The sequence below is a fragment of the Cupressus sempervirens genome, chromosome 3, assembly GCF_028749045.1.
Source record: "Cupressus sempervirens isolate cs-2001-9-10 chromosome 3, ASM2874904v1, whole genome shotgun sequence".
NCBI lineage: Eukaryota > Viridiplantae > Streptophyta > Pinopsida > Cupressales > Cupressaceae > Cupressus > Cupressus sempervirens.
In genome coordinates, this window is record NC_143120.1 from 589,461,329 (window position 1) to 589,486,880 (window position 25,552).

The 25,552-nt window shown below is 36.8% G+C and overlaps 1 protein-coding gene across 1 annotated transcript in view; it reads right to left on the reverse strand.

Annotated features, from left to right (window-relative positions):
• LOC149568044 (NOL1/NOP2/sun family protein / antitermination NusB domain-containing protein) overlaps positions 1 to 25,552 on the reverse strand; it is a 242,001-nt gene that overhangs the window by 66,210 nt on the left and 150,239 nt on the right. Inside the window, exon 9 of the mRNA XM_089821052.1 lies at positions 10,178 to 10,237. Coding sequence (XP_089677178.1) covers positions 10,178 to 10,237 — 60 coding nt within the window. The remainder of the gene's footprint in view (positions 1 to 10,177; positions 10,238 to 25,552) is intronic.

A 25,552-nucleotide genomic window follows, 5' to 3' on the forward strand; every position in this document is an offset into this window, starting at 1 on the left:
GTCTTATGTGATCATTCAGGGATCATTTTGAATACATTTACTTGTAGATTGAAAGAGTTTTATGAGCAGAAATTTCCAGGTTTTATATCCTTCTTCCTTTAGCTAGCACGTGCCCATAATATACAAGATTGATGATCATTTTGAGAGCATATATTAGTGGTGTTTGGGGGTTTATTGTGCAATTTATCCATTGAATACATGAGGCAATCAGATTATTGTTGTTTGCTGCAAGTTGAAAGACTATATCAGATATTCATAGCCATGACCCAGCTATCAATGAATGTGCATGCTCATTGTCGGAAGAATTGGTCTCTTTAAAAGGCTGGTTGGTGCTTGTTTCAGAGGTATTTGACATATTTTATCATTGTTCACTAACTTTGGGCAGAAATTATACATTTTCTGATCTGAATAAATATTCATAATCTGGACAAAGCTACAAAAGTCACCATTCATGCCCAGACTTATCAATAAATGGTATATTCTTCATCCCGAGTATGAATCTTTCCAAAGTGTTGTTGTACTTGTCATTTAGATGTATATTTTGAACTGTTGGGTAAAAAATAATACCATTCATTAAATTTGGAACAGTAGTGACATAATTGTCATTAATTAGTTATATTCCATTGTACATGCAATTTGCTTCATTTGTATGACTTTCACAATGCAAAAAGTTTTAAAATTTAAGGAAACATCATCAATTACATTGGTTAGAATCATCAGGGTTCTTACAGTGGTTTCCAAGCTAGCAGGGTTTTTTACAATGGTATTAGAGCGGTTTCTTGCCATCCTATTGGGGGTTTGAAAAAAAAAAAATTTAAAATGGTCTCGCTATTGTTATTTCAGTGACCAACACTCTTGCTTGTTTCAGTCATGGGAAAAACTAGAGAAGAAATTGAATTGGAAGAAGATATAATTTATAAAGAATATCAAATCATGCCAAATAAACTTTTAAAATTAGATAGCTTTAACAGTTTCTTAGATTACTTGCTTCGGTTCAATTTGGAAGTCTCTGATAAGTGTTTATTTGACAAGATAGAGACAGGTTTATTTGACACTCCTTCAGGGAAACCCATTGAATCATTTTGGCATAATAAACAACTTAAGAATGAAATCTAGGAGTTCTATGTAGAGAGGTTTGAAGATAACAACAAGAATTCAGTTTTTTGCAATAGCAGTTTGAACTCTTTGCATTATCATAAAGTAGCAGTTATTTTACTTAAAGGACATGCTTCTAGTTTGTTGCCACATTAAGAAACTCAAGTTTTGGGTGTTAAAAATGAGATATGTGATGCAGATGTAGGTCACAACAAATCTGATTTTATAAATCAGACCTCAGAAAATGATTCGGAAAATTCATCTATTGGTAATAGGTCTGAGGATTGTTACTTGTAGGGACTTACAATTACATGGGAAGCGGAAGGATGCGAAGAGATTCTCAAAATAACAGGTTCCACTTTATCAGATGGGTCATTTGTTGAGGTGCTTAGTAGTAGTACCTCAGTTGATGATGCATGCGCTAACAATAGCACACATGATGTTGATCACAAGGTGAGCATTGCAAATACAACATCTTATTATAGTGCAGATTTCAATTTTGAGAGCTTGCATGTGTTTCATGAATAGACATCATTTGGTTGGGCAATTGAAGGTGAAAGGCAGACAAATTGCCACAACCATTGAGCACTTTAATGTTGCTTGCTAGATGTTAGCCACCTATGGTTGGAGCACTCCTTCGACAAATGAATCCTATGATGGTAGTTTTTCCCTCACAAAGTGTCATACACTCGAAGAAGCTATCAGAATAATGAGATAAAACTATTTGCAGTTATTGGCTGACAAGGACTATCTTCTTGAGTGGGATTGCACTTGTTATGATGTACTGAGGGGTTAAAAAGGATGAGGTAGATGAACCCACACATAAGCTAGAGGTGACTACAAATTCATTGGAGAGTTCCTACAGGTCACAGTCACAGTAAGCGGAGTTTACCAAGGAGTTGGTTCCGCACAGCCTTCACCAACTACAAGTACAATGCAATTCTCTACAATGCTAGTTGGTGATGATTTCTCTTCCACGGATTGTGGTGATGGTTGTAGTGGGAATGTGGCTACATCCATTACAGCTAGAAGTGCAGATGATATAGTTGGGATGGGTGCATTTGTAGAAGGAAGTGGAGAATTGCATGTTGTGTCAAGTTCTCCTGTGGTTACATCCATTGCAGATGTTGGTGATGAGTCAGTTGACAAAGGTTTTATTTAGTACTGTGACAGACAGTGCTTGACTCAAGTGGGAGCCTTTTATCAGGACTGCATAGGGAGTACTCATCACTCTTCTTTGATTCACACCAAAAGGATTTTTTGACTAGTCAGTGTTGATTGGTTTCAAGTTTATACCATCTGTTGTGGGATGGGTTAGCACCATCTTTTGCAAATGGGGGTAGTAGCTACAAGTTAGATTGCTTGCAATGTCACCATATCCAAGATAATTCAACAAAGGTTGGGGATGGTGCTTCGGCTAAAAATGGTTATTACTGTCTATGTAGTACAACTGAATGTGAGTATTGGTTATATTGGGATTGAGGTGTTGACAGAGTTAGTACTACACTTTGGTGGACTTTTGATGGGTCAGTCAATCCTTCAATATCTACAGTCGGTGCTGAGATGGTATAGTTACTTATGTCAACTATCTACATGTTTATGGTACAAGAGTCAATTGTGTATAGCCGAGACATTACAGTCTTACCCTCGGGCTCTAGGTGGACTGTGATGTTCATTTTTTCTTCTGAGATTGCTTGGGAACAAGCAATCATTAGGGAGGGAGGACTACATAATATCCCCTTTTCTAAGTGACTCTAAGATTACAAAATTAGTCCATTATTGTGACCCTCTTGGGCTAGTCGTTTACAAAGATGGCATATTGGTTCAATGTTACCTATTATTTTGGGACTTCTCTAGGGTGTAGAGCGAATATTGACTAGGTCTAGGTATATTAGCACTTCGGTTGAAGCCGTTTGAAGGACTTACTATTTATAGTAAGTCAATTATCCTAGCAGTTGCTATATTTGGAAGTGGCTACTTGATACAGTGATAGTATAGGGTAAAATGTCATTAGTTGCAGTTTCCTGCTACCTTTGTTCGAGTGGTTCTGAGCAATTTCTATTTTGACACAAGAGCATCATGGGGTAGTTGGCAATCCTATATGCTTGAGTGGTTTTGAATCTTGACCTTGGAGTTGGTGAGCTCAGTTAAAATGTTGTGATGCTTGGTAATTATTAGGTTAGTTCTTGGTTGTAGTTCACTCAAGGAACTTGGTGGCTGAAAGGGCTCAGTGATGCTTGTAGGATCTTGTGGGCATGCTTGCTACGTGTGCTCCGTGATACTTGGCATCCTCGGTGGTGTTTGCTGACACACGGAGGTTTGGTTCATTGACTAGATGTTCTTAGAGATTTGATCAACCGACTTGGTGCATTTAATGTGTATTGCACATGATCGTAACATGGATCGATTGTGGGACACTTGAGGACCTATTTGGGGTCTTGTTTCTTTCTCTGATCTGCTTTTAATTATTGTTGTAAGCCAACTAAGGAATGTTATGTTTTATTTGAGTTCTAGACGATTCTATTTGCAACAGGACGACTTGTTTAGATCTTGCTTAAGGTTTCTACTAGATTGCTATGTTGTTACAAATCTGGGCTCTCTAGGGTTGGGAATATTTGGATCTTGTGAGCTCTTGCAAAACCATTACTGTAATCACTTTGTATATAGCCATAAACCAGAAGGCCTTATAGCCCGACACATTGCATGTAATCATTTGATGAATAAGAGTTGGTTTTCTATCAAATCTTGTATTTTGTGTCGTGTTTCCGTTGTGTGGTTGTTATTTGGGGCTTGGTCACCTCCTTTCGGGGTTCATTCAGTCTTGCACTGCATCATATTTATAGTAAGTCAATGAGGAGGGTTAATACATTTAGCAAGGCACCTGATAACTAGTTAAAACCCCATTTGCAGTAGCATATAAAGATTGACATAGGAATTATGAGAAAGAAAGTAATTAATGATATTAAATTACTTATAATAAAGTTATTTAACAAGAGATGCAATGCATCAAAGTTCCTACCAAATAGTTAGAGGAAGAAATTTATGGAAATTAGAATAAAAAATGAGGAAGAGAAGTAAAAATATAATTAAGTTATTTTTAAATTTAAATGTATAATATTTGTTGCGTGAAGATTTTAAATAATTGTCATCAAAATATTATGAAATATAATGATCAAATATAATGACAAATGATCAAATTTTATCAAATAGTATAAACTCAAAAGAGAGTATAAAAAATACGAGAACTTCTAATTTTGACTTCGACTAAATATAAGGACTCTTGGCTTTTACTTTAGAATTGAATTTAAGAATTTATAAAAGTTTTTAAAGTTTTTAAAACTAAGTTTTTAAACTCTTAAAATAAAATAATTTTATATATTTAAAACAACTTATAATTTAAAATGTATACTTAAATTTTCTAATATATATATATATATATATATATATTATAATTAAATATATATAAATGTATGATATTGATTTAATATATTTATAGATTGAATTTATATTATATATAATTATTTATCTTATGTTATATACAATTAGAAAAAAATACATGAAATCATATTATAAAATTAAAAAATATAAATATTAAATATATTATATTATATTTAGATATTGATATTTAATATAAAAATATTCTCCCTAAAGAAAAGAAGCCTTCAACCAAATTAGTATCCAACTAACAAGATGACTAAGATTTGAAAAAAAAGGTGTAGCCTTCACATAAAAGTTAAAATGATTAGAATAGAAAAAGGAAAAAAAGAACTAGTATAGATTAAAAAGTCACCATTACAATTAAGCTCTAATTTTACATTTTTTAATTTTATTTTTTGCTCGGTAAAAAGCCTTAAGTCCTTGTATTATATTAAAAAAAATTAAAAATGCATTGTGTCTGTTCAAACGGACACTGCTAGGAAAGAACGGAGTTCTAATTTTATATATTATTGACATATGCAAGACATCAAAAAACTCATAATATAATACATAATATTATTTTAAATCATTTTGGATTAATATGTTTAGTATATATATAGATTTTTTAATATTGTCATGAGTATATAATGATGATGAAATTTTAATTTATATATTTATCAATTGAAGAGATGAATGATGGTACAAAGGACAAGGTACAAAAAGATAAGGCTCATTAATTTTGATTAGGCTTGTTGAAAATATGTATTATTTGTTGATGAAAATTTAATTTACTCCTTACCAAAATTAGTATGGCCCAATGGGATTCTAGAAAATTGATATCTATATAATTATATAAAATAGAAAACAAATATAAACATTTGAAGATTGTTTAATTCTTTAATGAAATTGGTCAATTTAATTGAGAAAATGAATTCAATGAATGCATTAGTATCCTGCCTTTGGAGGAAGTAATAATGTCACTTTAATGACCATTTAAATGCGCAATGGGGCTATGACACATCAACTAATTCTATAAGTGACTTAATTTTATTTAAAATGTTGCCCAAGTCAAAACTAGGAAAAGCACACAAAATTTATATAAGTTAAATAACTTTAAATGAAACAAAGAGTAAATATGTGGGAATATATCTTTTATCATGCATTGGTAAGGAATGTGCTTGAACTCTCACAAGAAAGAATAAAAAGAGACTTAAGAGCTCACTCTCATATACACTGAATTGATCATATTTGTGCTTTGATACTTGATGAATTGTATGAGTTTCTCCAGCAAGTGTTTGAAGGAGCCATTGTAAGTTTTGAAGCCATTATTACTCAGCTTTGATGTGCTGAAAGATTGCACTGAGACTGCCTGTTGTGCTTGGTATTGCCCTACATCAGCCTTTCAGAGGTTTGTGCATTTACAAGGGTCCTACCTGATCATTCAAGGATCATTTTCAAGACATTTACTTGCAAATTGGAAGAATTTTTTGAATAGTCATTTCCAGATTTTATATATTTCTTCCTTCAGCTAGGATGTGCCCATAGTATGTAAAGATCAATTTAAAGGTTCATTGTGCAAGCTATCCGTTGAAAAACTATATCAAACATTCATAGCCACGTCCCAGCTATCTATGAGCCCACGTATTCATTGTGGAAATAATCGTTCTTTTTAGAAGGCTGTTTGGTGCTTGTTTTAGAGGTATTTGACATCTTTTATTGTTAGAATCTGATAAGATTAATAACCTAGAAAACTAGTGCAAAGAGTAAATATCTAAACTATGAATGCAAATGATACAAAATCAAAATAGCATCATAGAGTTAGTATCCAAGAGAGTAATGCAAATGCTGGAAGCAAAATAGCATTAAGAGGATGCAAAAATAAGAGATACAAATACAAGCCAAGTAGCATGCTTATATAAGCTAGGAAGAGGGAGGAGGTGGCAACACCAACCAATGAGGAGCAACCATCTATCAGACTAAAGATAGCAAAGTATCTTCCCAAGATAGCTAATGGATGCTCACATGTAGGAAGGTGACACCTCACAACCATTCACCTAATAAGACATGCTTTATTAACCTAAGTGAGATTATTAAAAAGTGTAGGAAAAACTTAGCAAAATAGGAAAAATAAAAAAACTACACTAACACCCCCCCATAAGCGAAACTTAGGTGGATGCTAACCTAGCAAAGCTATGAAAGCAGGAAAATGGGTCCCGGCAACAAGGCCTGATCAGGTACCCAATACAAAAAAAAGAACTAGATGAAGGAAACTAAGCCTCCAATCTAGGAAATGTCCCAAAGAGAGGAACAAAAAAAGAGCATGAAGCATCTCCGAAGCATGAAGCTGCAAACACTGTCAGAAGAAACTGCTGGAACCCCCACTAAAATAGTGCATGACCAGGTAGAGAAGACAAAGTCTGAAGAGCTGATCAATCGAAGAGGTGACCTCCAAAGGTAGGAATGAATGAGTGTCTATATAGTAGATGAACCATCTCACCGAAATGCATAGGTGCCTAGCCACTACATCCGCCTAGTACATAGGAACAAAAACTGAATACGTAGATCACTCAACCGAACCAAAGAAGCAATAGAGCCAATAGGTGAACCCCCCCATAATGCTGAACAGGGAGAAGGGTGACAGGAACACTGAAATGCAATGCCAAAAACATCTGCAAGAAGAATCAGGAACACCAATAGTGCAATAGAAGTACAAGCACAGGATAAAGGGCAGTGTCACCGACACACTGCATGGGCTAATGTCGTGGAAGAAAAATTCACTTGACAAAGGTGGATGAGCACAAAATGGCAAAACATCATGACCCCCCATGGCACTTTATAACTGAGTGCGAGTACAAACAAACACAAGTTGTACAAGATCCCAGATATGCAAAAGTAGGCACTTTATCTCAGTGCGTTTACAGAAAAAGGAATGCAACAGAATGGAAGCATACAATGCTCAGAAGTCAGAAAGAAGAGTGAGCCAAAAGAACAGAAGAAGAGATTCCAAGACCTGTAGAATCCAAGTAATCCAACAGAGTACGAAAGTGCAAAACTCGAAGGAGAAAGAACTTGGAGCAGAATCTGGATAAAAGACCTCTGCAACTGAATAACTCATAGAACCAGCTTTCCAACGATATCTGACGAGCCTAGAAAAGAGTCTGAATGAGCGAGATATGGCTCCCGGAAGGCAAAATAGAACATCTGGCTGTGACTGCCAAAACAGGCAACCAGACTGTAGCAAAAATCAAAAAAACCTATACCATCATCTCCGTCTCAGAACCAGCTTTCTGACGCATTTTTTGGATCAAAAAAATACGTCCGTATGCCCAAGTTACGGAAGAAAAATTGACAGAGCCTCCTCATGAAGAGCATATGCTAAAAGTGAAACTTGGGCACAATAATCAAGGAAACAAATAGCACCACTGCAATCTACTCAAAAAATCATGCACTTTCAAACAAAGAATTGCCTCGATACGAGGTCGTATGAGAAAGTTATGATCCTCTGAAGTTTCCAAAACGAGAACTGTGCACAGTCACGACTGAGAATCTGCAATTTCTGAAGAATTCATGAATGAAAATAAAAAAACAACTCCACTAATGGATAGAGCACAAAAAAATAGTCAAATTCATAACAAGAATCATCAAAATCAGAGTCCGTATGAGCAAGAATGAGACATTTGAAAACTTTATTCAAATCTGCGACTACCAACGGAGAGGGGTATGGTTGTAGCTTTGCATGCTCAATTCTGCAAAATATACAGCTTGCATGCAAAATCTAAAAGATACCCAGATGGTTTTTCGGGGCTGCGAACAAAACCCAGAAAGCCTTTTTCTTGTTGATGTACAGAAGATGCTGCTGTAGTGTAAATTAGACACTTTTAACGGTAAAAAACGGCTCCAAAAATCAAAAACCGACCCCAGCAACCAAAATATGACATGCAAATGCTGGATCAACTTCCTAAGTCCATCAATGGCATGCTGGAACTTGCAATACTGATTGAAAACTCCAAATATGCAAGTTGGTTGTCAAATTTGAGATTGAAACCCCAGAGAAAAACCGTTTTTGTCAAAACTTTTATGATTCTCAGGATCATCCAAAGATGCAAGAGAAGAGCATACTTTGTTTTTCAAAAAAACTACAATAAAGTTTATTAGCCCCCCCCCCCCCCCCCCCCCCCGAATCTCTCAAATAAAGAAAGTAAAATCTACTTTTGCACATAGAAAAGCTCTGATACCATGTTAGAATCTGATAAGATTAATAACCCAGAAAACTAGTGCAAAGAGTAAATATCTAAACTATGAATGCAAATGATACAAAATCAAAATAGCATCATAGAGTTAGTCTCCAAGAGAGTAATGCAAATGCTGGAAGCAAAATAGCATTAAAAGGATGCAAAAATAAGAGATACAAATACAAGTCAGATAGCATGCTTATATAGGCTAGGAAGAGGGAAGAGGTGGCAACACCAACCAATGAGGAGCAACCATCTATCGGACTAAAGATAGCGAAGTATCTTCCCAAGATAGCTAATGGATATTCACATGTAGGAAGGTGACACCTCACAACCATTCACCTAATAAGACATGCTTTATTAACCTAAGCGAGATTATTAAAAAGTGTAGGAAAAACCTAGCAAAATAGGAAAAATAAAAAAACTACACTAACATTTATCACTGTTAAGTTGTTAACTAATTCTGGGTAGAAATTCTACATTACATTATAAGTTTCTGGATTTGATTGTATAATTTTTTCGTTACATCTCTTGTTCTCTTTCATCCTGCTGATGGATCACATAGTGTGATCCAAAAGTTGATGCCAAGAAAACATACACAATTGAATCCAGAAACTTATAATGCAATTATAATAGATTGTAGAAATCTGATATCTCTGAGAAATTAAACATTTTCTGATCTGAATAAACATTAAATAATCTGGAAAAGGTTACAGCAGTCACCATTCATTCTCAGATTTATTATTCTTCATTTCGGATATGAATCTTTGCAAAGTGTTGTTGTACTTGTTATCTGGATGTATATTTTGAACTTCTGTGTAAAAATGAAATAAATTACAATCCATTAAATTTGTAACAGCAGTGACACAATTGTCACTAATAAGTTTTATTTTACTGTACTTGCAATTCGCTTCATTTGTATAACCTTCACATTGCAAAACCTTTCAAAATTCAAGGAAACATCATCAATTGCATTGGTTAGAGCCATCGGGGTTCTTATAGTGGTATCAGAACTAGCAAGGTTTCTTAAAGAGATGCTATATATGCATATATATCATTTCAAATCAAAAGCATTAATGCTGATATTAAGTTTACTATCCCCATGTTCACAAGTACAACTCAGAAACACAACTTTTGATTGTTTGCTGGCATTTTCTGATATAAAATGTTGTCAGAAAGTTATGATACAGCTGGGACTAGATGGATAAAGGAAACGGCATACCAAAGGGCCATAATGAAGAAGAGTGAACCAAGGTTTTAATGTATAAAATTACGCTTGGTTGTGCCCCTTATGAAGTACCCAAACTGTATCCATACCAAGTCCCAGGCTTTAACAGCAGACCCAGTCACATAATGTACAAGTTCTATGCAATCTTCTTGATATAAAATTTAAAGTATAATATCAAATGCATTTCTCTTGAAGGAAAATGTACCTGCAATCCAGTTGTGACATGAACAAACTCTTCCAGGTAAGGAGATAACTTGTATGGAACCTGGCATGTACAAAATAAATAATTACTCCAAGTTTTCCTACTAAAATAAAGTAATTAAAAAGATTTGGTGTTTACAAAGGAAATGAACACAGTTTATACATTGTCTAAACGTGCTGTTGCTATTTCATAGTTATTTTGTTCAACTTTTGTAGGCTTGAGGTTCCGCTCTTATTGAGAAAATAATAAAAATTGTGAGGGCTGAGATAAAAAGTAAAAAGTCTTGAGATTACAAATGCAAAACATTTCAATAGACAATTATTTGTTGGGGAATGTTTCTGTTATTCACTAAAATTAATTTGATATTTATAATAGATGACCCCTATATGATGATGTGACATGTTATGAACACTAAGTATCCAATATAGTAGCAGAGAATGTGATAGTGAAGACTACTAAAATATATTAAATGACCTGCATAATCAAAAAATGTGCAACGTGTGATTTAACACCACCATTTTTTAGGAAGAAACAGCAACCAGGTTTTACTCTAAGTTGAAAGTATTTTCTCAAGCATAAACCCATGTAATGTAAAAAGTTAAAATATCCTTCAAGTTCATGCTAAATAATCTTCTTTTCCCTGGCAATTTGAGTTCTTCTCTGTAGAAATTTATTTTCTGGAAGCAGACGCTGCAGCCTGGAAATTTGTATGCACGGAATGTATGATCTGTACCTCTTCTATCAATTGTGATAGCTCATAAAATTCAGAATTGCTGGTGTGGAGAGCAAAAAGCCAGTTGAACTGGTCAGTCATAGCAGAAAATATTTGACCCAAAAGGCCAGTGCATAAGCACCAAATATATCTGTCTTATGCTTCTAATCCTCTATTTCTTGAAAGTTGAACCATTAAACGAGTACACTGAAATAGCATGTTGAATCTGAAGATGGTACTGGACCCTATTTCTATCATAGAGAGTTTATATTCGTGCCAAAGTTTGAACGGAGCATGTTCTTCGCTTCTGTATGTATCTATGCCAAAGGTTTTATAGAGGTCATAATTTTACATGCTCCTTTTGTTCCTGTGCTATGGATGGAAATGAAACACAAAAAAGTTTACACTGTTAAAAAATGATGACTGAAAGTTTACAGGATCTCTAATAGAGTAGTGATACAAAAATTCTGATGATATTTACTGAAAGTCTGATATTGACTAATAGCAGATATGAATACTCTATATAAGTTGCTGTGGTGAATAAGTTATCAAAAATATATATATATATATGATACTCCTGTTACTGTATGGCTGTGCAGACTGAGAGTAGATCGAAGACTGCAAATAGAGAAGATGCGATCACTGCTGAAGGTATTCAAGATGCCTTGTAATTGATATCTTTCCCAACAGCAGGGATTGGGCATATATAGAGAAGGCACATGTCATGTCACATAAAGACATGACTCTATGTGGCTATTGCCACGTAGGGTCATGTCCCTATGTGACATGGCTCATACTATCGTTTTATTAAGAGTGCCGATAACAACATAAATACACCCCATTGCTAATGCTTATCATAACTGACTTGTTATTGCGTATTAATAAATATGATCAGTTTGATAGTAAATCACTTTGACCATATGTTATATATATATGTATATATATATATATAAACAATATGATTTACTATTACTTCAATTTGATAGAAGCTACAAATTTAAGACTCCCTCTTAGTGAGGAAGAATTGAATTATCAATATTCTCGAGATATGTGCATTGGCATCAACCTCATGATGCCTACCAGGAGAATAGGTTATCAAATTTCCGACACTCTGAAACAGAAACTTAATGTAGTCTATCAGATAACAAGAAATCACAATGTTATGATCACTATCATGACAAGTATCATGATATCCGACACTCTAGGACTACAACTTAATGAAGTTTGATCATGATATGTTCGTTATCATGACTTCCGGCACTCCAGGACAACAATTTAATAAAGTTTGTCATAACAACAGGTGAAGCTATTGATAAGATCGTCACCTTACAATAGCTACTTTCCAAATATATATATATCAATGAAAGATCATCACCGTTCATGACATAATACACATGAGATAGTAACTCTTTAACCATAAAAATTTCAAATGAAAGTACACATATTAGAACAAATATAACTGAAATTCATTCTCAGGTAGTTACAATCATATTTCAATCATCCCAAGTTTACCTTTGAAATGCCCCAATTTAGGCTTGGAGAGAGGTTTAATGCATATATCAGTAGTTTGTTCATCAATGCTGATGTATTCTAGCTTGAGCACATCTCTGTTCACCATATCTCTAACATAATGATAAAGGAACTTCAATATACTTCGATCGGTTGTGGAATACTGGATTTACCGACAACTTAATGCAGCTCTGATTGTAACGATGCATAATTGTAGCTTTAAAGGCTTCCCAAATAATCCAACTAGCAACTTCCTTGACCATACCACTTCTCTGGCTCCTGTGAAGGCAGATATATATTTTGCTACAGTGGAACTTAGGGCAACTAATGATTGTTTTCTGCTAAACCAAGACATCATTGCTGAACCAAGATTGAAACAACATCTTGTAGTGCTTTTACAATCAACAGGATTGTCGAACCAGTTAGAATCTGAGTACCCATGAAGTTGAATCTCAACTTGATCATATTTAAGACCAAATCCAATCATACCATGTAATTATCGTGAGATGTGCTTGGCTGCCATGAGGTGGATCTTCTTAGGCTCTCACATGAATTGATTTAATGTGTTAACTACATAACAATTATCAACATGAGTACTCACCAAGTACATTAGTGATCTGATTATCTGTCTGTAGTAAGAAGGATCAGTACATTCAGATTCAAGGTCATCAATTTTAAGCTTGTGAAGATTTGTTTCCATTGATTTGGTCAAAGGCTTGCAGTCCATCATTCCAAATTTGGTCAAGGTGTCAACAATGTATTTTTCTCGATTTAAGAAAATGTAGCTCTCCTATTGCCATACTTCAAGACCCAAGAAGTAGTGTAGAAGTCCAAGATCTTTCATGTCGAATTAAGCTGCCAGATCCTGTTTGCATTTTACTATAAGATGGTCTTCACCTATCATTAGTAAGTCATCAACATATAATACAAGATTAATCATATCACCATCAAATATTTTGAAATATATATTGGGATTAGATTCATTTTTGCAGTATCCTAATTGACAAAGACAACTGTCAGTCCTTCCGTACCATGCCCTAGTGGCTTGTTTAAGGCCATAGAGTGCCTTCTTCAATTTACACACATAGGAATTTTTGTCGTGAGTGACAAATCCTTATGGTTGTTCTATATATACTTCTTTGATAACACAATTTAGAAAAGCAACCATAATGTCCATTTGATGTATTTTCCATCCTTTACATGTTGCAATGGCTATAATGGTTTTGACATGGGTGTGTTAAACAACTATGTCTCTTCATAATCAATTCCAACCTTCTGAGAAAATCCCCGAGCTACGAATCTAGCTTTGCATTTTTCAATACTACCATCAAAAGCATGTTTGATTTTGAATAACCATTTGGAGGAGATAACAGATTTATCCATAGTTCTAGGTACAACATCCCATACATCATTTTCTAATATAGATTGATACTCTTCAAGCATTGCATCTTTCCAAGGTTGACATGAAAATGCCTCTTCAACACTTGAAGGTTCATATTTTATTAGTTCGAAAACTAGAGTAACATAGCATGAATGACTTCTAGTTTTCTTTCTTTCTCTAAATATCTCGTCAGGTTCTATATTGTTTTCTTCAATCATCTTTCTTGCTCATGGTGGCTTTTTCTTATTGTTACAGTTTTCATCATTTTTTGCACTTGAAGAAGGGAGTAAATGGTCTTTTGAGCCACTCTCCCTCTTATTCTCAACTATGGGAAATCATCTAATTTAGTAGTTGATCCACATTTGATTCTTCAATGTTCTTAGAAAGGTTATAAGAAGTGTCTTCTTCAAATTTTACATCTCTACTGATTCATTATACCCTACAAATATGCCTTTCTTCTCATAGAGTTCTAGTTTAGTTCTCTTTTCTTTTGGAATATGAATATACACAGGACATCCAAAGATTCTAAGGTGACTTAAATCTGACTTGTTTCCTGTAAAGACTTCTTTAGGGGTTATGTTTTCTAAAATTGAAAGAGGTCATTTATTTTGAATGTATATTGCGGTATTAGAGGCTTCAACCCAGAATAAGATGTGGAGGTTTTGGTCATGATCATGGCTTTAGCAAATTCAATGATAGATTTGTTTTTCCTTTATGCCACTCAATTATGTTGAGGATTATAAGGTATTGTAAACTCCCTCTTAATCCCAAAAGAGGTGTAGATTTCTTTGAAGTTTTCAGAAATTTATTCACCCTAATTGTTAGATCCTAGTGTTCTGATTTTCTTCCTAGCTTGATTTTCAACTAATGCCTTGGACTCTTTGAATTTGGATAACACTTCATTTGATTCCTTAAGTTTTAGAAAGTAAATCTAGGTTTTTCTAGAGAAATCATCTATTAAAATTACATAATACAGGAACCCACTTGGAGAAGGGACTGACATAGGACCACACAGGTAAGTATGAATAAGTTCAAGCATGGTTTTAGATTTATATTCACTTTTTGGAAAAGATCCTTTGTATTTTTTCCTAAGGCACATCCCTTGCATGTTCCAATATGATCACATTTTAGACTAGGTAAACCTGTTAACAATCTTTTCTATGGATGGCAGAGCACGAAAAATGTAGATTGCCAAGTCTTCTATGCCAGATTTCATTTGAGTTTGAAACTTCATGGTTTAATGCTAGGTTTTGAGGGTTACAACGTTTGTACAAGCTTCCATCTTTGAAACCAATAGTGATTGCATTCTTAATATTGGAGTTCTTAGGCCAAGATCGAATTTTATCTTCTTGAAATGTGATATGATACCCTTGATCTTCTAGGCTTGAGATTGAAACCAAATTTCTTTTGATGCCAGGTACAAATAATACATCTTTTAGTTGAAGAGTAACTCTGGTTCTCAGTTGTATTGATCAAGCTTCGATTCCTTTTACTCGATAGGTAGAGTTATCCCCTAGTGTTACTTCTTCAGTGGAGTGGCCTTCAAAACTTTTGAATTTGTCTTTAAATCCAATTATATGATGAGATGTTCCACTACCTATTATCCAAGTATTTTTGATAGTATTTAGTTCATTTGCCTCCAACATCCTCTCACCAATATCTCTCATCGGAGGTGGAGGTGTTAAGTCAACTGCAAAAGTGGGATGACTCTCCTCCTCTAGTGGAGCTATAGGATCCATCTCCTGAGATACTTCTCTTATAGGCGAGAGAGTGCTAGATGTTAGCGCTACTGGTTTGATGCTAAACCTTCGACTCTGTCATGTCCCCTCTTTAACTCCATCTAGCAAAGACTTGTGAATCAGCTTATTATGTGGTCTTGTAGGCTGACATGGTTGGATAGAGACCCAGTATGGTTATACAATGTTGGGAACTTGGTGTTTTAGCAGTTGTTGTTCAATTTGGAGACATTCCTTGTTTTTAGGAGGCAGTTCTTAAAATTATGGGGTTTATTCCTACTTTTTAGGAGGCATGATCATGGCCAGGGTTGGAGCTCCATGAGATGATTCCTTGAGTTCACTTTCAGAGGAATACGGTTTGCTTCCTAAGTTTTAGGAGCTTCCCTAGATTTTAGGGATGAGATTGCTTGATTTAGGAGCATCCTTGATTTCTGACTTTAGTCATAGACAGGTGACAAGATGATTTCATGGTTTGTGGTGTCATTGGGGCATTTTGAAGCTACTTGGGATATATTTTTAATATTTTCTAAGTTAGTGTTCAATAATTAAATAAGGCTAAGTTATAGCCATTTTGGAGTAATAAGGGGTTTTCTGGCCTCATCTAGATGCATACCCCTTGGTGTAATAGCTCCTTGGAAAGGTCTTGAACTTTTCTAAATATTTCTCTTTTGGTTCAGAGCATTTTGGTAAACGGATTTCTTTCTATTGGGAAAAAGGTCATTTTCTAAATACTTGACCACTTAAAACATGAGAAATATATATTTTATGGCCCAATGCCACATGGAGACACTTTTAGGGTTCGAGCTAAGTATGATGGGTTATAAGGAGGTAAAGACAAACCTCTAATGCATTATTGACATATTACATCTTGGATTTGTGATTTGGGCTCTGACTGAGCTTTTAGCACTTACGATGCAAACCCCACTTGCTTTGCCTGTTTAGGACATAGCTCTCAAAATAGTGGTTTGGATTCCTTGCAATCAGAAGCATCTTGGAGATTGTGCATTGTTTCTTCCGGGGAACGCAGTATTGAGTAAGAATTTTAGTTGGGGTTTGGGCATTCTATCCACGTGTGGGCATCTGCAGCTGTACAACAATACCTAGCAGCCATATTTCTTCCCATGTGCAACATTTGGGAGCTGGAATCTAGCTGTAGCTTCCTTCTGGGTTCATATTTCTCCTTCATGCCTTTAGGTTGGGTTTATCCTTGGTTGTAATTATCTGGATATTGTTGTAAATCTTCATCTCATTGAATACATTTTCAGAACTAGTTTGTGTTATTGTACTTATGTTATTGCTTATTGAAAAATCACCAAAAACATAAAACAATCAAACCCTTCTGCAACTTCCATCTAGCACTTCAAGAAAATTTTAATAAACAGGGAAAACAAATTTAAAAATAATAAAATTACAGCAAATCAGTAGAAGAGACCCATCAAGGATCTTTCAGTGGTATCAAAGCCACGCTTCTTGCCAGACTGTTTGGTTAAACAGATTTTTTTTCTATGCATCTTGGAAGAGTAGATGTAAATAGATTTTATACACGCAAAAGAGCTCAAAACGAGCGTCAGTTAGGAATAGACCAGGAACCTATTATGGCAAAAGAACAGGTGGGTGGCAGAGGGAATCAGGATGATGAAGAGAGAGAGAGATGGTGCAGACCCTAATCACTACTCAGCCTAGGATCGTCCAAGCTTTAGACAGATTACAAGATACCTTTGAGCGTTTGGAGATGGGTGGACGTAGAGGCAGGTGAAGTAGATCAGTTTCAGTGGCTAGTAGTGAGCGTGGCCATCAGTCTCATTCTTCAGATGGGAGCTCCCTTCATTCCTCTAGGCGGCATCGCCATCGTACACCTACTACAAATAGACCATTGCTTCCTCAATTCATACCAAGTGAACAACTAGCGCAAGTGGAACCACCAAAGGTGGGGTTCCAGGAGTCAGTTTTGGTGGCCACAACTGAGTGGAGAGCTCTACCCCCTAAGGTTAGGAACATCTTCCCTCTTCCCTAGTATTGTGCTCAGCGTAGAGATAAAGCTAGGTTCAGGGGAGATTGTGGTTATAGACCACCACAGCAACAGCAGAACTATGACCTCAATAGAGCTACTAGGAAGATCACATTGACTACATATAATGGTTCAAAAGATACAAGTGCACGAGCTTAGGTTCACAAGCCAGATATATATCTTTCATTGCGGCCCATGCCTGAGCATGAGGCTATTCAGTTTGCTGCATTGCATCTAGAGGGGATTGCTAATGATTGGTAGCACCATGGATTGGTCACCCAGGATCATGGCTTAGTACATTCCTATGTTGAGTTCACTGAGCAACTCATTACACGGTTTGACCGTAAGGATACAAAACTTTACTATACAGAGTTGGCTCTGATGGAACTCCAAAATTTGGATAACTTTAGAGACCCAAATACGATGGAAAAGACAGAGTTTCTAGTTCTTACTCACTCCTTGTACTTAACCAATATGTTTCAAGTCTTAAAAGTCATGAGCAAGACAGTGACAATTCAATGATGTGAGAAATAGTGGAATTGGCACCAAATGTGTAATTTTGCCGTTCTCCTTGATAGCTTTAGGGTATCTGTCCTTTCATATTATGGCTTTGACAATGGAACAATTCCTAAAGGAATTCCATCTCAAGAACGGTATTTGGTAGATTATTGTACTGCTGCTGGAGTCAAATGTCCTCGTCAAGATTGGAAGTTTTATTTGACATTTTCACTCTTTTGCTTGATGGCTATCTTTACAAGAGTTTATCATAAATGGTTGCAAGGAAATGTGTCTAGAGTAGGACATGCTGAATCTGCAGGAGTACAACAAGAAGAAAGGAGTTGCATTCTACCAACAAAGCAAATCCATTGTTAGGTAGCTGGGGTGAAGAGAAGAATGTGGTAACTTTGCAGCGGTCCTAGATGATGATGTTGCAAGTACAAAGATGGATCTGCATATATCTGCAGTTAGCACAAAGTGGAGAGGTGAAATTAGACCAAAGACAACTGAGGGATGCAAAAGCTTTCCACGAAATTCTGTTTAATGAAGTATTTAGTAAGGTTATGCATGGGAATAAAAATTCAAGAGCACCGTATATCTTGAAGGAATATACTTTAAAGATTATTGAAATGAGAAATCTGTGCTCTTGTTCTGAAATGTACCTGCTCTTTCCAATTGAATCAGATAAGAGTGATGCTAATAAAAACGTGGCAAACATCAACTGGAAATGCATAAAAAAATGTTGTCCTTCAAAAGGAGAAGTTCTCGGACTCATCGACCTCACAATCTTCTTATCCATTATTCCGAAAAATCAAAAGTAAAAACTTTTGAATCAAAATTTGATGAAGTCAATTATGTTGAATTTCCACCTGACTTATGTTTGGACTTGGGCATCCAAACATCTGTGATTAGATCACTGCATTCTCTTCCTTCTATAATGCAACGTCTGGATTCACTGATGCTTGCTAGCCAATTGCGCAAAACAGTTAGAGAAGATTTGCCAAAATGCCCAATTGTACCAATTGCACTGATAACGGAAGCACTCACTACAGCTAGATGTTTAGAGAGCTTTTCCTATGAGCGATTGGAGTTACTGGTGATTCTTTTTTAAAATATAGTATTAGTCATCTATTTTTTGAGATATGAAAAGAAGCATGAAGGACAATTATCAGCACACAGATCCCGAGCCATTTGCAATGCTACCCTTCATCGTTTAGCAGTGAGCCATTTGATGCTTGTCACTGGGTTGCTCTTGGTATGATATGCCAAAAATTTGTTCCTTGCTATTGTGATCCAGAATTTTTTGGCAATCAATGCAAATCCTCCTATTTAGAAAGAAGAAGAAATGGTCAAAATTGGGAAAACTCGTGATGAAGATTCTTGGGTTGTGCTCCATGACTGAGTGATGGCAAATTCATTCAGTCAAAATTTATCCACGATCTGGACATTGCAGAGCATTTAGCGGAATTTACGGGTGTGCAAGGTTATCTCAAGTTCTGAGAATGGGTGCAAAAAATGAATTCGAGGGCAGTCGTATATGAACCATATCTTCAACAAGCAATTGAGGAAGTCGGTTCTAGTATTTTTTGATGACATATTGATTTATAGTCATACTTAGGAGGATCATATCAGACATGTTGAGGAGGTGCTTAGCATAATGGAGAGTCAGTCTCTATTTGCTAAGCTATCCAAATGTGAGTTTGGATTGAGGGAGGTATTATATTTGGGTCATGTGATCAGTGTTGATGGGGTGAAGGTGCATGAGGAGAAGATTCAGGCGATTCAGAATTGACCCAGCCCTCAGAACATTACTAAGTTACGTGGATTCCTTGGTTTGTGTGCTTATTACAGAAGATTTGTGAAAGGTTTCTCTCAATTGGCAACACCTTTGACAGATCTTACAAAGAAAGGGGTGTTCAGATGGATAGAACTAGCACAGGGGGTCTTTGATAGACTCAAGGAGGTTATGAGTACTTGTCCCATTTTGGCACTACCTGATTTCTTGCAGCAATTTTTCCTAGAGTGTGCTGCTTCGGGCTTGGGTATAGGAGCAGTGCTGATGCAGAATAGACATCCCATTGCCTATGAGAGCAGGAAGTTGCAAAACAATGAAAGGTTGTACTCTACCTATGATAAGGAAATGTTGGCTATTATGCATGAGTTAGCTAAGTTCAGATAGTATCTTGTTGGCAGAAAATTTGTAATAAAAACTAACCATAATAGTCTGAAACATTTCCTACATCAAACAGAGCTCAATGATCGACAACAAAAATGGGTTACCAAAATTTAGTCTTATGACTTTGTTATTTTTCATAAAAGGGAAGAATAATACTGTAGCTGATGTAGTCTCTAGGAAACCCTCATTGGCTGCCCTATGTTCATTGAGCGAGATTTCAACAGATTGGAAGGCTCAACTTTTAGTTGAGTACTCCAAGAATAAGCATGCTTGTGAGATCATGGAGGGTTTGATAGTGGATGATAGATATAGCGTGGTAGATGATATTATCTACTACAAGGGCAGTGTTTATCTTGTTTTGGGTTCTCAGTTGAAGGAACAAATTTTGTCTGCTCTCCATGATACTCCTACAGGACATCCAGGATATGGTAAGACATACAGGGAGGTTCGTGAGAGATTCTGTTGGAAGGGTCTCAAAGATGATGGTTTACGCCATGTCCGTCAGTGTATGACTTGTCAGCAAAACAAGTCGGAGCATACCTCCCTAGTGGGTTTATTGCAGCCCTTACCTATACCAGAACAGAAGTGGACAGGGATCTCCATGGATTTCATTACAAGTCTTCCCCGAGTTCAAGGGAAAGATTGTATTTATGTTGTTGTGGATAGGCTAACCAAGTATGCCCACTTTTTTCCCATTGCATTAGATTTTACAGCATCACAGGTGGCTGAGTTATTTTTCAGAGAGGTGTTTAGACTCCATGGTCTTCCCAAGACCATTATGAGTGATAGGGACTACAGGTTCATGAGTTCCTTTTGGCAGGAACTTTTCAAGCTAATAGGCACTATGTTGACACCTAGTACTAGTCACCACCCTCAAACTGATGGATAGACCAAACTAGTCAACAAGTGGGCTGAGGGATATTTGTGTAACTATGTGTCAAGGCAGCAAAAAGCATGGTTATGTTGGTTGTATTTGGGCGCGTATTATTATAATACCATGCATCATATGTCCATTGGCATAATGCCTTTCAGAGCTCTCTATGGATACAAGGCATTATCTTTTATTGATTTGGCACTTAGTGACAATAGAGTACCCTTGGCTCAAGATTGGTTACAGGAGAACCAAGATATCATGAGATCTCTCAGGGAGAATTTATAGCAGGCTCAGAATCAGCAAAAGATATACGCTGACAGGCACAAGATTGAGAGAGCATTTGAGGTGGATGATATGGTCTTTCTGTACTTAGAACCATATCGACAAAGCACCCTAAAAAGGGGAGAAGTAGAAAAGCTCCAACCACATTTTTATGGTCCATACCGAGTCATTAGGTGAGTGGGGGAGGTTGCATATGAGGCTAAGTTACCTCCTGGCAATAGAATTCATAATATATTCCATGTATCTTGCCTAAAAAAGGCCCTTGGACAGCATATTACAATTTCACCTGACTTACATCCCATGGATGAGGAAGGTAAATTGATTTTGGTTCCTGATGAGATTCTGTAGGTAAGGGAATGACGGTTGAGAAGCAAGGTGATTCGAGAGTATTTGGTACGATGGAGAGATCATCCCATAGAGGATGCCACTTGGGAGGGTGAGAGCATTTTACAGCATCCAACATTACAGTTGCTTGTGGGCAAGCATCTCCAGGAGGGGAGGACTGTCATATCCCCTCTTTAACTTTGTCTAGCAAAGACTTGGGAGTCAGCTTATTATGGGGTCTTGTAGGCTGACATGGTTGGATAGAGACCCAGTATGGTTATACAGTGTTGGGAATTTGGTGTTCTGGAAATGGTTGTTCAGTTTGGAGACATTCCTTCTTTTTAGGAGGCAGTTCCTAAAATTATGGGGGTTATTCCTACGTTTTAGGAGGCATGATCATGCCTAGGGTTAGACCTCCATGAGATGATTGCTCGAGTTCAATTTCAGAGGAACAGGGTTTGTTTCCTAAGTTTTAGGAGCATCCCTAGATTTTAGGGATGAGATTGCCAATAGATCCTTGATTTCCGACTTCAGTCACAGACAGGTGACAGGATGATTTCATGATTTGTGGTGTCATTGGGGCATTTTGTAGCTACTTGGGATATATTTATAATATTTCCTAAGTTAGCATTTAATAATTAAATAAAGCTAAGTTATAGCCATTTTGGAGTAATAAAGGGATTTTTTGGCCTCATCTGGATGCATACCCCTTGGTGTAATAACTCATTGGAAAGGTCATGAACTTTTCTAAATATTTCTCTTTTGGCTTAGAGCATTTTTGTGAATGGATTTCTTTCTAGTTGGGAAAAGGTCATTTTCTAAATACTTGACCACTTAAAAAATGAGAAATATATAATTTTATAACCCAACGCCACATGGAGACACTTTTAGGGTTCGAGCTAAGTATGATGAGTTATAATGAGCTAAAGACAAAGTTCTAAGGCAATATTGAGTCATAATTTTAGCTAGGGTTTGAACATTCTATCCATGTGTGGGCACTTGCAGCTATACAGCAACACCTGGCAGCCATATTTCTTCCCACATGTAGAATTTGAGAGCTGGAATCTAGCCGTAGCTTCCTTTTGGGTTCATATTTCTCCTTCACGCCTTCAGGTTGGGTTTATTCTTGGTTGTAATCATATGGATATTGTCGTAAATATTCATCTAGTTGCAATTTAGGTTTTATATTCAAAAATCTACTTGAAGCAAAATTGCTTTGGTTGTATTTGGAATACATTTTCAGAACTGGTTCATGTTATTGTACTTTTGCTATTACTTATTGAAAAAATCGCCAAAAACATAAAACAATCAAACCCTTTTGCAACTTCCGTCGAGCTCTGCAAGAAAATTTTAATAAACAGGAAAAAAAATTTAAAATAATAAAATTACAGCAGATCAGCAGAAGAGACCCATCAGAGATCTTTCAAACTCAAGTACGCACCCAAATCCTGCCCACTCAAGTCTTGCATTGTACTCGTACCCTCACTGGTAGCCAATGACAGTATCTATAATAACCACAGCATCTGAACCAACAACCTCCAGTCGAAACTGAGGTGCCCTCGAACTCTCAGCTACCTCCTGCGATGGTAACTCTATAACCTCGCCCGGTATGGCTATAGGTGGTGATGGGGGAGACTCTGTCTGTAATGTAGTCACTGTCTCTAGAATGGCTAGGATCTTTGCAGTTATTGGCGAAGCTACTGCTACTGTGATGTGACTCGTAACTACGGGTTGTCTAAACTATCCAAAACCTGAAACGCACGTACTACAGGGGCCAAATGAGATATAGTTGATAGGGCAGGTCATGGGAATAGCAGTGGCGCGGCGGTAATGACTTCAAGCTCTTCGTCATCCTCCATATCCTCTTCCTCTTGTGTATCTCACTATCGTCAAATGATGTCTCCTGTCGTCCACTATTTGTATTCTCATTCTCCAAACCAACGTCCAACTCTTGTTTGGGTCACTTCTGCCCAACCATGACCTTCTGCCTGCCTGGTGTATCTAAATGTTTCCATTACATGATGGGTGGCTCACCTAGAGCGAGTGGGCTAGGCTTGAACTCCAACCTGTCAAGGGGAATCATCCATGTTGTCGCATCAAGGAATAATCCAATAGCATAATGGGGCATGTAAAATGTCCTATGTTGTAGTGTCATGAACTCATACATGTGTTCCGCTAGTAATGCGGCCCAGTCATACATGCTCCTGGTCATGATCCTATTCAACATTGCTACATGCGGCAAGGAGATATCATACGCGCAACTCAATCCGGTGAGCCTACTCTTAACTAGGTCCATGAAGCAGCACCAATGTCCTTCCTGAATATTACTTTTTCAGTCCTCTCTTTTTAGAAGTGTCCATCAATGCTTCTTTTTCTAGCTAAGATAGGTTACCACACACGAGCTCTATCACGAACCCCTTCACCTCTCAACTTAATTTCTTTGGTTTTTTATCAATTTTCCTACCTCCTTGTGCATGGTTGGGTATGCCAAATACCCTAGTAAAGTTTGGTGCTCTGAAGGAGATTACCAATCGTAGGTGTCCACCATCGTGTGCAAAAAGCCCTCGTAATCACGAATGCAAAAATTGGCATTTGAATTGCCCACTCTACCTACACCTTTCTAATGCTATTCTTCATCGGATGGTCCTCAGGAGTATTTTGCCACCATTTCCTGTACTCGACTCCATTCAGGCCTTCGAAAGAAATGTTTGATAGTGTGAGCTACACTTTTGCAGCCGCTGCCTATGCTGGTTGTTTGCCCTTCTTTTTGCTCGTGCTTGTGCTTGTGCCTCAAGTAACACGGCAACATGAAGGCAATGCCTTCACATTTCAATTCATCCTCTTACCAGTAGCTGAGTCTTCTTCCAGGCTCTCTTCCCTGTTGACTCCATAATTGTCTTCTCTTTTGTCTTTTTGTGTGCTAGAAATAGACAAGGCATTTTGCTTCGGCTCTTCTATACAACTCCTTAAGATTTGCTAGGTTCGTACAGCTCCAACAAATTGAATGCTTACCAAATATGTTACCCTCTTTGCTCAAGTATAGTGATATACTTTCTTAGAGTTCGTAGAAGTATGCCAAAGTATAATAATGTGTCGCTGGTCATACAACCATATGGGTATAGATGCTTGTAACTATGTTTCTTTCTAAGCCATGTGGTTTACTTAAGCAATCGTATGGTGGTTTGCATCTTGCCCCTATTGGCTCTATAGTGATTGTATGGTAATCTGGATTCCCTTCTCCCCACGACCGTACGATATTCTTGACTTCCTTTTTGTTGAGATGCTTTTAAGTCCGTACAGTCCCTTCTCTAGGTCGATCGTATGATACTTTGCATGACTTGTTTGTAGAGTATGGTGGCTACGACTTCTTCTAGCAATCCCTGGTTAAGTGTATATGCCGTACAGTGTTTCAACAATTAGATGTTCGTATGTGTGCCTATATGGCCATACAGTGTGTTGCTTTCCACAATATTTGTTTGCTGATTCAAGTCGTCGGTATGTTTCAATTTTCCTTGTGTCTCGCCTTCTGTGATGCCGTACGGTCAGGTGCACAATAATATTGGCCATTGTACAATATTACCCTTTCCCTTGCTCTTTCCGGATGCAATACGGACATTTCTCCTTTCTTTTGACAGTGTTTTGCAAGTGGTCGTGCGGTACACATATAGATGGTCGTGCGTGACCGTACAGTGCGGGATTTCTTGTGTATGGGTTGTATTTACGATATCTATTGTTGGTCATATGGCCCCTTGTATTCTTTCACTTTTGCTTAAAAAATTGAAAATCCAAAGACTATTCTCATCTTTATCAAGGGAGATGTCTAACCCTTCATTCCAATTCTTATTGCTTATCGTATCTATTTAATATACTTTGTTCTC